Source organism: Hyaena hyaena, unplaced genomic scaffold (assembly GCF_003009895.1).
Source record: "Hyaena hyaena isolate Hyena2069 unplaced genomic scaffold, ASM300989v1 scaffold_614, whole genome shotgun sequence".
In the NCBI taxonomy this organism is placed as follows: Eukaryota; Metazoa; Chordata; class Mammalia; order Carnivora; family Hyaenidae; genus Hyaena; species Hyaena hyaena.
The window spans coordinates 486067-503751 of NW_024081244.1; the positions used below are offsets into that span (position 1 = coordinate 486067).

General features: G+C 44.2%; 1 protein-coding gene across 1 annotated transcript in view; it reads left to right on the top strand.

The window, feature by feature from the left end:
• SCGN (secretagogin, EF-hand calcium binding protein) overlaps positions 1 to 17482 on the top strand; it is a 34821-nt gene extending 17339 nt beyond the window's left edge. The window contains exons 7-11 of the mRNA XM_039257262.1: positions 4333 to 4388; positions 9275 to 9320; positions 9561 to 9620; positions 12032 to 12100; positions 17354 to 17482. Coding sequence (XP_039113193.1) covers positions 4333 to 4388; positions 9275 to 9320; positions 9561 to 9620; positions 12032 to 12100; positions 17354 to 17482 — 360 coding nt within the window. The remainder of the gene's footprint in view (positions 1 to 4332; positions 4389 to 9274; positions 9321 to 9560; positions 9621 to 12031; positions 12101 to 17353) is intronic.
• The last annotated feature ends 203 nt before the right edge of the window (positions 17483 to 17685 follow it).

Below are 17685 nucleotides of genomic sequence, written 5' to 3' on the forward strand. Positions count from 1 at the left end.
ATCAGTACCTTTAATTATACTGAGTGTTCACATTGTGCTGAGCTCTGTGCAAAGCACTTTTCAAACATTTGATTCTCGCAGCAACTATATAAAATAAGTATATTTTACCTCTCATTTTATAAATGGAAAAACTGAGGATTACAGACTTAGGCCAAATATAGTAAGGACGGACTGGAAATGCATACCCAGATCTACCTCTGAAAGCTGTATTTTCCACCACAATACTCAAGTCTGGATGTTTAAATACTTTCTTCATTAAAAAGAAATCTTTCAAAAGGGGATGAGTAAGCCCTATTGAGAGATTAAGAAGAGATGACGATTCCTCTGAAGAAAGTGAAAAACAAGGTGAGGACAAAGCTGCATTAAGGGATTAGGAATCTTTTAATAGTTTTAAAGATAAGATAATACAGGAACTCGAGCTATCAAGCTGTGCCAGAATTTATTACCTAGGAAAACATTTTTCTCCTCTTGAAGTCCAGAAATAATCCTAAGAGCTGCCATCTTATTAAACACAAAATAGGAAACAACTTAATGAGAGACAACAGAAAACAGGAAAGGGTTCTACACAATAGTTCTGGGGAAGAGAACGTGGCTAAGCTGATGCAAGGAGCCAGGGAAGAAGAGGAATCTGTGGCTGCATGAAGCTCCGGGTCGGCTCACTCAAACAACCCATTTTAAGGGACAGGAACAGGCATGAAGGGAACACGTGGGCCGCTGGGAAAGTCAATACTTGGCTGAAAAGATTACGCGCACCTCACCCATCAGCCCAGCTACCCTGGCTGCTCAGAGCGCCTCTCTTCACACACGGCCTTTGGGTTTCAGTTTTACAAAGCCCACCGCGGGCAGCCTTCAGATAGAATGCTCTGGGCTGGAGAAAATCTGGCAATGTGCAGGTTTGATGGCTCTGAGCTCAGCTCTGGAAGCTTGGAATCCTGTGAGCCCACCGGGGAATATCAGAATGGTCTCGCCCAGCTGTTGAGTATCTGGGTTGAGAACCATCCATTGACCAAGACTATGTTGTTATCCTGTGTCTGTGTCATTGCCCAAACCTGTGGTTCTTCTGTTTATGAGTGCTGTGGGGAAACACTCATCTTTTGTTCCAAATTGTCCCATGAAGATAGGCTCATGATCAGTCAAACCCTGAGTGGCCCCTCACGGATTCTTTCTGCCCTGAGGTGATAGGTTAAGTGTTGAGGAATCAAGGAAGAGTTACTACCCAAAGACCTAGTCTGACCAGAATGAGTGTAATAAGATTATGGTCAATTTATTTCATTGTTCTTCCTGAGATTATAGAGGCAACTTATACTTTTCCAATGAACAGATTTGGGAACTGGACTATAGTTGTTTTTTAGAAGACTTTTTACAATTCCCTAGTGACCTTTGGGTGAAATAACTTTCAGAAATTCAATATGCTCAAAAGAGATTTTAGAACCTGAGCTCTAAATGATTCACCAAGTGTGAAATCACCTTACCACTGCTTTAATGGCTTTTTATTGAGCAATGGATACAGTCAGAGCAGCCCTGCATTACAAATTTGGTTCCAAGGTTTAGCATCAAATGCTTTACTTCAGAAATATACCCTGCTAAATGAATTCAAATGGACCCCCATGGGAGCTGGCACATTTGAAAGCTGTCTGAAGCATGAACAGCAAATGAGCACCGCAGAGCACCCAATTGTAGGAGAGAAGTTGAGGTCCACAGGCCTAATCCTATTCTAATTCCTAATTAATGTTCTGGACAAGGGAGGAAACAGCCTATTAACAAAAGCCAATTATGACATCTAATTGAGAGGTGCTGGATACCTGGCAGGAGGAAAGATTAGCTGTCTGAATAGAATGCTATTGGATAATATTGAGCTTTAAAAGAAAATGTAAGTTAATACATGCAGGAGATGTTAAGCTGACATACCTAATTAGAGCATGGAACTTGAGCTATTGTAAATCTGGCAGACAAAGAGACATGAGGTTAAACTTGTCCCATCTTCTACCCTGGTCTGGCTCCTGTCCTTTGGGCCTGGATTGAAGTAGCTGGCTTCCTTCTGTAGGAGAAGGCACTCAGCTCTCTGATCCCTATTGAAGTGAAACATGTCTGGGCCCAGTCTTGAGAGTTATTTGCTTCTGTGCTTACCCTCCCTCTGCTGGTGCCCTCAACCAGCCTCGTGGCTTGAAATACCAGCTAATGGTGACGACCTTAAATTCACAGCTCTGACTCAGACCACTTCTCAGAACTTCTCAAATGAACCACGTAACCAATTTTCTGATTAGTAGGAGCATAATTTACCACATTGGTGGTCAGTTATTCCTCAAGCCAATTTTGAGCAAAAGGTATTTTCCCCTTTGACTAATTTGGACAGCTATGGAGATGGGTCTGCATCCTTCAAGGTGAGTTACTACTTGCTTAAAACTCGAGATAATTTAGCTCTCTATTAAAATAGAAACTTCTGTAATGGTAGTGTCATGGAAAGAACTCATGGCTCAGTCTTTAGCAAAGTATCAGACTTTTACTGGATAGAGAATTTGTATCTGAGACACAATTGGATGTGTAGTATATCCAAATGTATAAAAATATAACCTGCATTTTAATAGATTCTGTACTGTACATTTTTGGTGCTAAAGTTTTGGGGAAATGGGCTTTCAAATTCATTTCAAATATTAAAAGTAAACTGGATTTAGGTAGTGAGGAATGATGGACTGATATGTTTTTTAATGCAAAAATCTGTTACATATATTCTGAGATTTTTTCACCCTGTCTCTCTTCCTGTACGGCCTCTTCCTGCAAATATGTTTAGAGCTGCTGTACTAAAATGTGGTGAGGTCACAAAATTCACTCACACTATGACTCAAATATGCAGTGAAATAATCTCTCTTCCATCTTGATTAAATTAATCTGATCCATCTTGTTTAAAGCCTCGTCTGGTGCTATCATTTAAATAGTCTCTTTGGATCATGCTAAGTCTTTCTACAAAAGGAAAAGCTCAGCCTCTTAGATTTCTCAGTCACCTTCATCCAACCCAGACTCTTCTGCAAAAGTGGCATCAAGGAGAGAAAAGTGGCTTTGGGCCCTAGTGGGGGAGGGGAGGAGCCAAGGTCCCTGGGCACAATGCTCTTTGACTCCTCTGGTCCCTGGGCTGGTGCCTCTTGGCCACTCAGTTGCTGCTACCTTGCTGGTGTTCACAGTGGGGGAAGTGTGTGATGAACTCATAATCTGTGCTCTTAGCTTTGGCTGGCCCATTGGAAGTACAGGCTAGTTCCACAGCCATCCTTTACCTCTTGCTGGGTGAGGGCCATTAATCCTCTGCCACATCTGTAGTGGAGTCCACATGTTATCTCCACACAACAGACCAGTAAGTCAAGAGGCAAGACGCTGGGGAAAGGAAACCAGCTTTATCCAGAAAGCCAGCAAACCAAGGAGTTGGTGACTGTTGTCTCAAAGAGTAGCTCCAGCTCCTCTCAGCATGAAATGTGAGCTTCCTTTATGTTAGGAGGAGGGAGAAGAGGAGGAGGTTGGAATCAAGAGGTGATTGTTGTCTGTAACATTCAGGAGCCCACCAGGGTCCAAGGAAGATTGTAAAACTTTTCTGTCCTTGGTCACTTGACCTCTGTGTACAGGAACCTGATCATGGCATTCCCATAAATCTTAAAGATAGCCTTATTATTTCTTTATATACTCCCTTCTCTCCTTGGGTGAAGTTTATTTGGGGTAAAGAGTGGTTTTCGCACACCTTAGCTGTAGCCTGCAGGGCTGAGCAGAAAGGTTTTCTGAGCAGCAAGGGAAACAGAAATCACATGGAGTCAGACATGCTAAGTGTTTCTCTATCACACATCCTCTTTCCAGCCCGTGGCTCTGGCGTCCATCCCCACCCTCTGTTCCAGCATCATCTCATCCCGTCACAGTCCTCTGGATCTCAACCCAGCACTCAAATGCCTAGGGGCTCAGAGCATCTCTGGAAAGCCAACCCACAGCAACTCTCTCTACTCAGTGTTGTCCTTCCTTAGCTAGTGATCTCCTCCCTCCAGGGCCCCCCTTCCAGCACATCTAGTCACACATCTGTGCACTTGACTGTCCTGTCTCTGCCTCTCCCTCTCTTCCTTCCTACAATCCTGGAAGCCTGGAGAGACAGGCTTTCCCCTAGGTCACATCCTCCTCAACTACTTCTGCCTTCAATGGAAAAATGATATTCCTCTGTCCTCTGTCGGGAGTACTCTGTGATGTGAGATGGCCGCAGCCAGTTTTAGACAACTCTGGGATTGGAAGGGCAAAATGTCAAAGTGCTTTTAGAATGGATTCCTGTTATAAGTGCTTCTTACAGTTGTTTCCCCTTCTGCATTCCAGATGAAGATCTTTGACAAAAATAAGGATGGCCGGTTGGATCTTAATGACTTGGCAAGGTGAGTGGCAGGGGAACGGAGTCAGGCTCAGAAACACCTTCCTAGGGTTCATGATGCACGCACACTTCTCTCTGAAAAGCAGAGGTCAAGTCCTGCCTGAAACCCTGAAGGACAGGCTCATCTTACCAAATTAGCAGCAGCAGTTGTGAATCTTCTGGAGTAACAGATCCCTTTGTAAAGGTAATGAAAGCGCTTGGGGCTCCTGGGTGGCTCAGTTAGTTAGGTAGCCAACTCTTGATGTTGGCTCAAATCATGATCTCACATGTCATGAGTTCAAGTCCCACGTCAAGCTCTGACAGCATAAGCCAGCCTTGCCTTCCTGGTTCCACGTGAAGACCCCATGGAAAAATACATCTGGGATCCAATTCACTGGCTCTGGGAATGCTGAGCAGTCAGTTCAGGACAGAGGACAGCTGAACCACACTCCAGCTGTGCTGGCTGGTTTCTCGGTGTGGGTGTAGCCTCCACGGGCATCCAGCACCTGAAGACCAGAGCAGAGGAGTAGGGGGTGACAGCAGAAGTGGCCCAGTATTTGCAAATTGCTGTAAGTCCAGTGTTGTGACATGATGGGCATGTCAGCATGTTTTCTCAAGGCTAGCTGACCTCAAAACAACCCATGGTTGTACACAGAGTGAAAAAAAATTGTGAATAGATGGACGGGGTTGAAATCGTTGGATCCAGAATACATAGATAAACCCAGATGGGGGAGCAGCTATGACACCAGGTACCTGAGGATGGGGTGGATGTAGTTGTAGACTGGACAAGGATAAAGGTTAGCAGTTATAGGCTGCAAGACAGTAGGATATATGGCTGGGAGAGAGGAAGTCCAAGGGCTGAGGGTGATTTTCAATGACAGAGTTAACTTGGCAAGGTCACAAGCAGATATTAACTTGAATTCAGAATCACTAAACCCTGTACCAGCTGCCTCCTCTCTTGGCAAGTCCATCTGCTAATTCTTGAAGGGGATCTGTGAAAGGGGCCACACCAGGATGGGTCTCTCCTTAGTGATGACCAGGACACTGAGCCCAACACTCTATATGGTCTTCTATTCTGGGCCTTGTAGAAGCTGTGAGGCAACCTTTGTGTTCTCCTTAGCTCCTTTCCCTAGGCTCTCCATCCTAATTTTGACCACTCTGATGGAGAAGAGGCATGGAGAGACCAGCCAGACCAGAGCTTCTCCCAAAGGCTGAGGACGGAGGGGTCCCAGCCCTGCAGCCTTGGCTCTATCCCCTGGTCCCCCCTTAGTCCTTGAAGCTATTTTGGCCAAGGGAGGCGAGGATTCCTCTCAAGTGGAGGTCAGACTAGCTACTGTGAGAGCTGTGTGTGAGAGCCAATCCTATCAGGAAGACCCAAAACATGGCAATCTGGGTGAAAACAATAGCTTTTAATTTCATTGCTCCCCTCCCCAAAAGCACCCACCCACCCACTTGACTCAATGCATTTCTTAAAGGTAGCGAGTCGAGGAACCCTGAGCACCCTCTGGAGGCTGACTGAGTCACTACTGTAAGCTGCTCTCTACCCTATTGATTATGATACTGTTTACTCCTGAAATAAAATCCACAGAAGATATAACCTACCTCTGCACGAAATGCTAAGACAATATAATGCATAAACTATAACACATAAAAGGAAATAAGGTAAAACACTTTATAATAAAGTAAAGTATATTTCAGAGTGTAGGTGGGTAGATAAAACCACAGGGCAAGCATAACAGAGTGGTCGTTGCTTATAGCTTGGTGTAGAAATAGCACAAATATGTCAGTTCAGACACTGACGGACACAGGTATGACCTGTTGGCAACTCCTGTGTCAGGAATTCAGCTGCTCTTGATATAACTATATAAATAATAAATACGTCTTGAGAGTGTCCCAAGTGAAACAAAGTATAGTCATTCCGCAATTTATGTGACTCAGAATGCTATCTGGATAATTTACACAAATTAGCAAATTACGTATACCTTGAGAAAAATAGTCTGGATTTTCATGTAAATAGTAATTGTGTTCTAGGTTCAAATATAATTATAAGCAGGACTTGTAGACACATGAATTCCCTCCTGGACATTCCAGAGTCAGGTGAGATATGGGATGATTCACCATTTTGTGGAATTTTCCATGCAATGCAGGACATCTAGCATCCCTGACCTCCAACTATGGAGTTTACATCCCCTCTATCACGATCATAACCAAAGCCCCCCCGTGCAGTGAGCCAAACATCCTCTACTATGGTCCTACCCAGAAGTCAGGAAGCACACCTTCATCCCTTGAATGGCTTCTCTCATGCCACAGTGCTTGGTATAGAGGAGGATTCGATGAGTAGTTGTCGACTGAAGGAAGAATTGAAGAAGTATTGAACACAGATGCAAAGCAACGAAACTGTTCCTGCATTATTTCAAAACCAATTTGATATGGAATTTGACAGTGACAAGTGGGGTAGGCCAAATATAGATGTCTGTGTCTGAATTACCAGACCCAGCGAATATTTTATGTTATGTGGCAAGGGTGAATTATGGCTGCAGATAGAATTTAAGTTGCTGATTAACAGACCTTAGGGATGTTATTCTGGATTACCCACGTGGGCCCAATGTAATAACAAGGATCCTTTAAATGTGGAACAAGGAAGCAGAGGGATGGGCTTTGAAGGCTTTGAAGGATTTGAGGTGGAGAAAGGGGCTATGAACCAAAGAATGCAAACAGTTTCTAGAAGATAAAAAAGGAAGGAAACTGACTCTTCTGTAGAGCCTCCAGAAGAAAGCAGCTCCAAGGGCACCTGCTGAAGGTGGTGCCCAGTGAAATCCATCTCAGACTCTCATTTCTAGTATGGAAGGTACAAATGTATGCTGTGGAAGCCACTAAAATTGTGCTAATTTGTTACAGCAGCAATAGGAAACGAATTGAATGTCTAAAAGGCCTTAAAACACTTATACACGGGTCTCTTCTCCCAACTCTGGAAGGCAGCCCTGTTGCTCCACATGTGAGCACTTCTCAAGTTGATGTCCTCTGACCGGCAATATCACTTAGGCTGCTTGGTGCCAACCGACAGATAAGAACAGGATTCCTTAAAGAGTCCCGGAATATTCTACCCTCTATTTGGCTCACATTAATTCTCTCTACCCTGAGCATCCAGAAGAGCAATATTTTCCAAATTGTTGCAAGATATTTTTTTTCTACCTTTCTCTGTACTATGAATGCATGATTTAATGCAGCATAAATCCAGAAAAATACCCCAGACCCATCAGGAATCACAATCTCCTTCCCTCGCCTGTCAACCCCTGGTAACCACTCATCTACTTCGTTTCTGTGGATTTGCTCATTCTGAGCATTTCATATAAATGGAAACATACAATATGTGGGCTTTCGTGTCTGGCTGAGGTCTTTCTCCCTTTGTGTGGATTTAAGCGACTGTCTGGCGTCTTCATTTCAGCTTGAAGAATTCTCTTTAGTATTTCTTATGGGTCACATTTAGTGTTGTGAATGGTTGTCTTTTTTGTCTAGTGACTTTCTCGAACTAATCCTGTAAAATCTGTATCTTTGTTATGTGTGGACACTTAAGTCTCTGCTTGCTTATGATCATGATTGCACAGAGATTCCTTATGTCTCCCAATGTTGTTTGAGGGTCCCTGTGTACGTGTTGGGGCACATCTACACCCAACCAGGCAGTTTACAACTCTGCCTTAGCCTTAACTTCCTGCTTGCATAGAGCCTGACTATAAGCCGCAGGGGAGGGCTGAGGGCCTTCTCCTTTTGCGCAGATACACAGTCTTGGGCGTGGATGTGGCCCCAGGCATGTGTGTAACTTGCTAGATTCCCAGAAATAGGTTGGGACTTGTAAAAGCCCCTATGGAATCTCATTCCTTCAGCTTTTCCTTTTTAATCTTTTTAGTTAGCCTGTTGTTGACCCCAGCTCTTATGTATCTACCACTGTGGTCAGCTGTGGTCTCCAACAGTTGCTCTTCATTGGTTTTGAACAAAGCTCCCAGGCAAAAAGCTTTCCCACTGGGTGAGTTCAAAATCAGGTCAAATAAGTGCATCTTGCAAATGGGGTCTTTTAGAGAACACCCAAGAAGTCACAGAATGGCAATTCTCTGGACCCTCGGCTTCGAAAGAGCTCCAACTCTGTTCTGCTCACTAGCTGCTGCTAGAAGGCTCATTCTCCCGGGGCCTGTGGGCTCTTCGTTTTCAAGGGTACAATGGAGGTGAGGAGGACGGAGGGATAAAGGAAGTGAAAATGCACAAAATCCACTGTTCTTACCAAGATTTAGTCATTTTTCCAAAATAAGCACTCATCAGATTTCTACAAGACTTTAATTTCTAGAATTGTGAAAAAGTCATTTTGAGTTTTTTGGGGGGATGGGCAGTTTTCTCATTGCTGTAATGGAGGAGTTTTCATAAGCCCTCACTCTGCCATTTTCCACCAAGATGCCTTTTTAACAATCTCTCTATGGCGAAAGTCCCTCCCAATGAATTTTTTATTTTTTTATTATTATTTTAAAAAATTTTATTTTTAACATTTTTTATTTATTTCTGAGAGAGAGACAGCATGAACAAGGGAGGGTCAGAGAGAGAGGGAGACGCAGAATCTGAAGCAGGCTCCAGGCTCTGAGCTAGCTGTTAGCACAGAGCCCGATGCAGGCTTGAACCCACGAACCGTGAGATCATGACCTGAGCCGAAGTTGGACGCTTAACTAACTGAGCCACCCAGGCACCGCTGATTTTTTAATTTGTTTTTATAATGTATAAATTCCTATTTTTCAAGCACCTACCCTATTCTGCAGAATAATCTGGAAATCGCCTGCTCTTTCCTCATCCCAGAGTTATGGAATTGCTTGTAACTGAGAACTGACACATCATCAAGTGGATTAATTTCTTTTTTTTTTCTTTTCCATTTAGGATCCTGGCTCTTCAGGAAAACTTCCTTCTCCAATTTAAAATGGATGTAAGTCATGACATTTCTCATGGGCTCGTGTCATTCATGTCTCTCCATAAATTTGAGAGGGAGGGAAGAAAAGAAGGCCTGTTTGCATCTTACTTTAATTTATCTAGAGACCAAAAGGACTTACTGTTGAAATCAAGGGTCATTGACTCAAAGTGTATAAAAGCTGTCTATGCCCCTGGAAGAATTGTACAATGGAAGCTTCCCATTGCCAGACTGACATTCTGCTCTTCCCACCCACAGGCTTGTTCCACTGAAGAAAGAAAGAGGGACTTTGAGAAAATCTTTGCCCACTATGATGTTGTAAGTGTGCGTCGTTGTGTTGTGCTGGCCACTTTTAGGGAGCAAGCTTGTCTGGCCCCCGTGTGGGGTCGTCCTATCCATCCTGCCCTCAGACCCGAACGTATATGATGAATAGCCATCCCTCATGTATGTCACTCCCTCAGCTTCTCTATGTAAACTTCTGAAAACTACATGAAAGAGGACAAAGGAGTATTTATGGTCAGGAAGAGAATAAAATCACATTTTTTTTCCTCTTTGGATCCAAAGTGGGAGAAGGTTTCTCCTTCTTGCTCTCCATCTAGAACAGCATGCTTGAGAACAACAAGCAAACAATCAAGTTAGAAACCATATCTAACCCGAAGAAATACAGGCAAAGCAAGCCCTGGTGGACATGAAAGCTACTTGTCTTGTACAACTGATTACAAGGTCCTTCTTTAGAGAGGAAAAAATAATAATTCTATAGCACAAAGTATGACAAAGAGATTGCATTTCTTGAGGACAAGAAATGAAGAGAAGACGGAAGAGACATGAGAAAGTTAGACAAAGTCAAAAGAGATGCCATCTTGAAACTAAGCAGACTGGCCACCTGTATGTCACATTCTGAGCAGAAAGGAGCATCTCCTAGAGGGCAGGGCAGCAAAGTGTTTAAGGGTATAGTCTCCATGACTGGTCAGCTGGGTGTGAATCATGGTTTGTTAGCCATGTGACCCTGGATAGTTTCCTTAACCCCCCTGTGGCTCGTTTCACTCTTCTGTAAAGTTAGGGTGATGACGATAATAATAATGCCTCCTCCACGGGTTGTTACGAGAATTCAGTGATTTCATGTTTGTGAAGCTCTTAGAAGGGTGCCTGGCTAGTATTATGTTTGTATTTGGTAAATACACTAAGGGAATTGATTTTTTAAATGATATGTTAAAGGTTCAAGGTGAAGAAAACTTGGAAAGAACAGATGAGTTGTCATAACTGGGACTTTAGAGAAGAAATGGAAATATTTTAATTTGTATTTTATTTTATAGACATTTTTATATTTAATGAGGAGAAAAAATAAGGAGTTTTTGTACAGACCAAATAATAATTTTAATTTAGTTCTTCTTGATTTAAAAAATATATTTTAGGGGTGCCTGGGTGGCTTGCTCAATTGAGCAACTGACTCTTGATTTTGGCTCGGGTCATGATCTTGGCTCAGGTCATGACCTCAAGGCTGTAAGACTGAGCCCAACGTTGAGCTCCACACTGAGCATGAAGCCTGCTTGAGATTCTCTCTCTTCCTCTGCCCTGCTCCCCTACTAACATGCTCTGTCTCTAAAATAAGTTTATAAATAAATAAACAAACAAACAAACAAATAAAACATATTTTAATAATCATCAAGTCCTTGCTAAATTATAAAGCAAAATCAAAAAATGTCAGCCTATCAGGACAGATATGATGTGAAAATTTAGTCTGAACTGAAGCCTGATATTTGGGAAGCAAATGAAGTCAGTATATATCATGTTAATGCTATTTGCAAGAGCCAAGGACTTAAAACTACTGCTTCTCATTTGTTTACAAGGAGACACTTATTTATAATTAATTCTTTTTTAAGTCTACTTATTTACTTATTATTTTTAAAAAGATAATTTATTGTCAAATTAGCTAACATACAGTGTGTAAAGTGTGCTCTTGGTTTTTGGGGTAGATTCCCGTGGTTCATTACTTGCACACCACATCCAGTGGTCATCCCAACAAGTGTACTTTTCGGTGCCCATCACCCACTTTCCCCTCTTCCCCCCTCCCCATCAACCCTCAGTTCTCTATATTTAAGAGTCTCTTATGGTTTGCCTCCCTCCCTTTCTGCTTGTAACTATTTTTCTCCCTTCCTCTCCCCCATGGTCTTCTGTTATGTTTCTCAAGATCCACATATGAGTGAAAACATATGATATCTGTCTTTCTCTGACTGACTTATTTCACTCAGCATAATACATTCTAGCTCCATCCACATCATTGCAAAGGCAGGATTTCATTCTTTTTTATTGCCAAGTAGTATTCCACTGTATATATAAACCAAATCTTCTTTATCCATTCATCATTTATTTGAGAGGAAGAGAAAGAGAGAGAGAATACAAGTGGGGGGAAGGTGGGGGAGGAGAGAGAGGGAGAGAGAAAATCCTGAGCACCTGATGGGGGGACTTGAACTCACAACCATGAGATTGTGACCTGAGCCAGAATCAAGTGGCAGACACTTAACTGACAGAGCCACCCAGGTGCCCCTACAATTAATTCTTTTAATTTCTATGGAATATTCACATCCTGCACAAAGAACCAAACTGGAATGTGCCATTTCTGAACCTATTTGCAGTCACAAAAGAATACTGATTTGGACAATTCGCCTAACTTATTCTTTAGCTTTTTGACTCAAAATGATATTGGATTAATTGGGTCTTTTATCTTTCAGAGTAAAACTGGAGCTCTGGAAGGGCCAGAAGTGGATGGGTTTGTCAAAGACATGATGGAGCTGGTCAAGGTGATTTCACGAGGCTATAGGGATCCATTGTGGGTTGGGGTTGCCATTCTGATGGATTCCACTGTTTATTTTTGAGAATCAGTAAGGCTGATGATTAATGCTAGGGAGAAGATCTAGGGGCATAGTCTATTTAACAAACTTTGAGCTTCCGTGAGACCTGGTAAGTCTCTCTTTCTCTCTTAAGATCATTTGTAGTTTCAATTAAGTGAAACTCTCATAGAAACTTCTTGTTACCATCATTGAAAAGCTGTTTATTTTACTATGGGTGTATAGTGCCACTGTGTATATTACAGCTTTAGTTTTGGTTGCAGAAGGGCCTTTCCCCCCAGATTTGGTTATTAGAATACCTAAAACCTTTTAATTTCACGAAATAAATCCCATATTAAGGATTCCTCCCCCCCACCCCTCATTCCTGCCCTCCTGTCCTCCGCCCTCCCCCCAGGGGCTGTTCTAATGCTTAGCCTAAAATTTTGGCTACCTGTCTATCAAGACATTGTGGTGGTTCAGACTGATAGGATTTAGATTATAATCTACAGCACAAAACTGTTTTATGTAGTGTAGACTGTTTAAAGCAAGCAATCTCCTTTGAGATCCCAGTGACTTGTACTGACTGGCTGCCTGGTCTAGTTAAACATATACTTTGCAACTTTTCCTTTTCTACATCACCCTGTACCCACTGAATTTTGTATTTTCATATCCTTAGAGATTTTTTCAGGTTAATACAGGACACAGTGAGTCTGTCCCAATTGGTCCAGATGGCAACAAATTAGAGTAGCAACTGTTAACTGGTTTTGGAATCCCAGACCTGTTTAAAAACCTGATTAAAACTATGGAGTTTTGCAGCAGAAGATTTCCTATAAATTTATCAATTTTTGCATAAACCCCCAGGAAGTCCACATACTGTGAGTGAGCAGGCATGGAGGAGATTTTTTTCTGCCCTCTAGTCAGGATGACAGAGGTGTATTATTGGCCTCCTAAGTCTTGCCTCTTCCGCGTTCCCGTCATGGGCTGGGAAATTCCACGGGCACCTGTACAACCAAATGGTGCGTGGGTGTTGGTGTGGTAGTGTCTTTTACATTGATTACTAAAGAAAAGTCCCACTGTACTTACTACCTCTTTAATGCCAAAATGATTCCTGTAATAGAAACTGAGCAATTCTCTATGGGACATTAAAGTTGCACGGCAGTAGGCTTTGCCAAACTGCGGTTTTTATTTGGTTTTGATAGATGCGCAGGGTGGTGAGCCTGCTTCTCAGCACCATGGCCTCCTGAGCACAGTGGAGCCAAGGCCACAGACCACCGAGGGGCACAGTTCAGGGCTTTGCATGCCTACAGACCCTTGCAGTTGTCACGGAGTTTGGCAATGGCTTCCAAAGGTTACTGGGAGACCCAGAAGTAAAACCTAACCCAGCAACAGAGTAGAAGAGACATTTTCCCAGAGAAAATCAAAGAGAAGGAGAAAATCCTAGACCATCCCAAAACATGCCTTTGCCTCACTCGTTGATAGATTTGAATCACCTCCATGGGACACCTCCATGGGTCCCCATCATGCTTGTCCTTGACCCTCTGTTTCAGGCCTAACAGAATGGTTCCTCTTAACATAAGTACCAGCCAATTTCAGAGAGGGGGTTTTCAAGGACTGTGTGAGACCATGGTCAGTAGTACAAAAGTAGTTGACAAGGGCTGATCTGTTGAGCTATAAAGGGGGTACAAAGTAGTTAATTGTTTTGTTTTGTTTTTTTAATTTTTTTTAATGTTTTATTTATTTCTAGGAGAGAGAGAGAGAGACAGCGTGAGCAGGGGAGGGTCAGAGAGAGAGGGAGTCACAGACTCTGAAATAGGCTCCAGGCTCTGAGCTGGCAGTCAGCACAGAGCCCGACGCGGGGCTTGAACCCACGAACCGCGAGATCATGACCTAAGCGAAAGTCGGACGCTTAACCGACTAAGCCACCCAGGCGCCCCAGTAGTTAATTGTTAAAGTTCTCCTCCGAAGCCCTATAACTGAGGTACATACATGTATTGGGTCTTTCCCAGTCTTCTGCGTTGCTTAAAAACTATTTACCGTATAATTTGAAGGATGTTGTCACGGGAGAATCTTTGGATAAATCTGAAATTTCTCAGAAAAGACCACAGGACAAGTAAGCAAATAGTATCTGGAATTTGTTTCAAAAGCAGCTACCAGAGCATGCCATGGCTCAGTTTCTGAGTGTAGCGTCCAGGTCAGGATCATTCATGTTTGCAATAATGACCCTGAAGTGAGCTTATTTTATAGTCTTTCATTATTGTTTTCTTTCAACCATGGATGATACATATATTGAATTTATATTAACAAGACTATCTGGTTACCAGAACATCCCTTGCCCTGATCTCTGGAAAATGGTGCCCAAGGCTGTCTTCTTTCAGTATGATGAGATGGCAAGGTCCTGGGGGATATGACCAAATAATTCCTGCACAAGATTTCTAAAGAGTCTGTAGGTCCCTCGGCACCACGTGGAAATCAGCAGGAGAATCTATAGCTTAAACTAGAAAGCCGAAAGGCAAGACATTCAAGGGGCTCAGCGCATACCAAGGAGTAGAAGTGTGAACAGGAATGTTAGAAGCCACACGTATGGAGGTGCCAGAGGTGACCAGGAGTTCTGCCTGGAAGGGAGGAGAGGTCCTGCCCCGGGCTCCCAAAAGTTCATTTTTATCCTGCTAGACACTGCTTCTGCTTTTCTCTGTTGTTGACAAGTTGATTAGCAAGAGGGGACAATACTTACCCGAAGGGATTGAATGTACTATATGCTCCTCCAAAGAGCTACTAGCCCTTAGCACACACGTTCTCATTTTTTTAAATTTTTTAAATCATAAAAATGATATGTAGAGAAATCTGAAATCTGAAAGTGGAGAAAAGACAGAAGCATGATCTCTGCATTTGAGTAGACTTCCTGTTAACGGACTTTGTTTCTAGGTATATTCTGCCTGGGTTGAGCTCCACTGATAAACAGTTTAGTGACTTAACGTGCTGCCATCCCCTGGGTGACAGACAACTTTTAAGAAAAGACAACGGGAGGCAAGGGGAAGCAGTATAATCGCAAACAGCCAGTGTTGGGGCTGTGGGACCCGGTGACGTGCTTTGTGCCTCCTGCCCTCAACAGCGTGGCCCCTGTTACCCCCTGTGATTGCCTCCCTCTAAGGACTCCTGCTGTCCGAGGGGGTACTTCCATCTGCCTGCAAAACGACACTGAAGAAACACCAACCAGTCCCTCCTTTGCATCATAACACACGGAGGGGCGGGTGATAACTGGAAGAGACGTGGGACAGGGCGGGTGCTGGGGTGCCCTTTGTTACCCTGATCTCTCTCAGACGAGCCGAGCCTTGCTGGCAGGGGCCTGGCCGAGGTCTCAGGCGGTGACACCTCAGCCTCTACCCGCCGCCTCAGTGCTCTCGGACAGCAGCATGGCCAATAAACAGCAGAGAGCACGGTACAACTTTGCACGGTTGGAGAGCAAGGTGCTGGCTAATTAAATATTCTGATCCAAGCGCTGTCATAAGCGGTTTCCAATCAAGAATGCCTGCCACCATCAAAGCTGTCATCCAATTAGGGTCTCGGGGGTGCAGGCCGGGCCATGCCCGGGTGCTGACTCCAGCGTGGAGACTGGGGACGGGCTGGCAATGACTGGGTTCAGGCCTTAGCTTTCACTGTTTCAGGACAGACAGCGCGTTCAGGAAAGGGAGGGCGTATGGCGGAGACAGGAAGACCGCGTTTGCAGACAGTCAAGCACGCATGCAGCACTTACCACGGGCAGGCACACATCCAGCCCCCAGGGTTCCCGTAGGGCCCAAGACTCAAGGGGGACAGAGAAGCACTATTCAGCCAAACCCTTCAGATCCACTCACACACTTTCTCATGAGGGGGGTAAGATATAAAACACGCGTTTTACATGGAGGCTGTGGTAGGGCGCACTGGTAAAGACAGGAGCCCAGGACCCACACGCCTCAGTGTGGATCTGGTTTTGACATGTACCAGCTGTGACAGCGGGAAGATTAAAAAACCTCTCTGTGCTTTAGTTTTCTCATCTGTGAATTAAAAGTTGATAGTAGGGGCAGCTGGGTGGCTCAGTTGGTTAAGTGTTGGACTCAATTTCAACTCAGGTCATGATCACACAGTCTCGAGATCAAGTCCCAAGGAGCACAGAGCTCCACACTAAACCTGCTTGGGATTGCTTTCTCTCTCTCTTTCTCTCTCTCTCTCTCTCGAAAGAAAGGAAGGAAGGAAGGAAGGAAGGAAGGAAGGAAGGAAGGAAGAAAGAAAGAAAGAAAGAAAGAAAGAAAGAAAGAAAGAAAGAAAGAAAGAAAGAAAAGCAAAAAACAAAAAAAAGAAAAACATAACTCAAAAGATCGAAAGAAACTTCCCTTCATTTACCTCCCAAGGTGATCATGAGGGTTAAATTAAATGGCCTGTGGAAAGTCACTCAGTTCAAGCATTGCTCACTTTTGCTGACCTTTTTTTAAAATTTATTTTATTTTATTTTTTTATTTTTGAGAGAGAGAGCATGAGCAGAGGAGAGAGAGAGCATGAGCAGCGGAGTGAGAGAGAGAAAGGGGAATAGAGGCTCTGAAGCAGGCTCTGCGCTGACAGAGGTGAGCCCGATGCAGGGCTCGAACTCATGAACCGTGAGCTCCTGGCCTGAGCCAAAGTCGGACGCTCAGCCGACTGAGCCACCCAGGCCCTCCATGCAGACCTTTTGAGTTTGAAATTACTTTCCTGTCTGATGCGTGTCACAGTTTAAAATACCCCTTGTAATAAGCCCTACGTCCGCAGCTCGGCGACATCATGTTTTAGTCAGTATTTCGTTCCTTACAACCCTTTCTAAAATAAGAGGTCCAAAATACTCCCATGGGGAGACAGCGAAATGTGTCTTCTCTCATCCGTGTACCAAGACGGAGTCTGTGATGGCAATCATCCGCTCCAAGGCAAAATGTCTTTATCATGGCCTAAAAGGACAGACTTCCCCTAGAGCCGCAGAGAAGCAATGTGGGGCTGGTTCTCCTGCCCGAATAGCCGTACTGGGAGGTAAAGGTGCTGGCCGGACCCCTGACAACACGTGGTGGACCAGGAGGTGGGACCGTCCCCACCGCCTGTCTCCACGGAGCCTCTCCCAGGAGGCAGGCTGTCCCCTGAGGGAGTGAGCGCGGGGTGGAGAGGGGGTGGCACTCAAGGTTGGGGCCACCACTGGCTGGTCTCCTGACATGCTCCCTTTTCTGTCCTCAGCCCAGCATCAGCGGAGTGGACCTCGATAAGTTCCGGGAGATTCTTTTGCGCCACTGTGATGTGAACAAGGACGGAAAGATTCAGAAGTCTGAGCTCGCATTGTGTCTTGGGCTGAAAATCAACCCATAAGCCCCAGAATGCTGTGTCCTTGGCTCTTAGATTTCTGAGCTCCTGCTGGGAAATCTGTATCTGTGCTTTGCTGTTGAGGACACACGGGCAAGCTTTCTAACAAATGGTGTGGTATTCTAGGGCGGGGGGGAGGGCCCTAAGGCCTTCTTTCCAAGGGCGTGGTGTTCTCCAGTCTCACTGAGAGCCCCTTGCAGTGTCTGTTT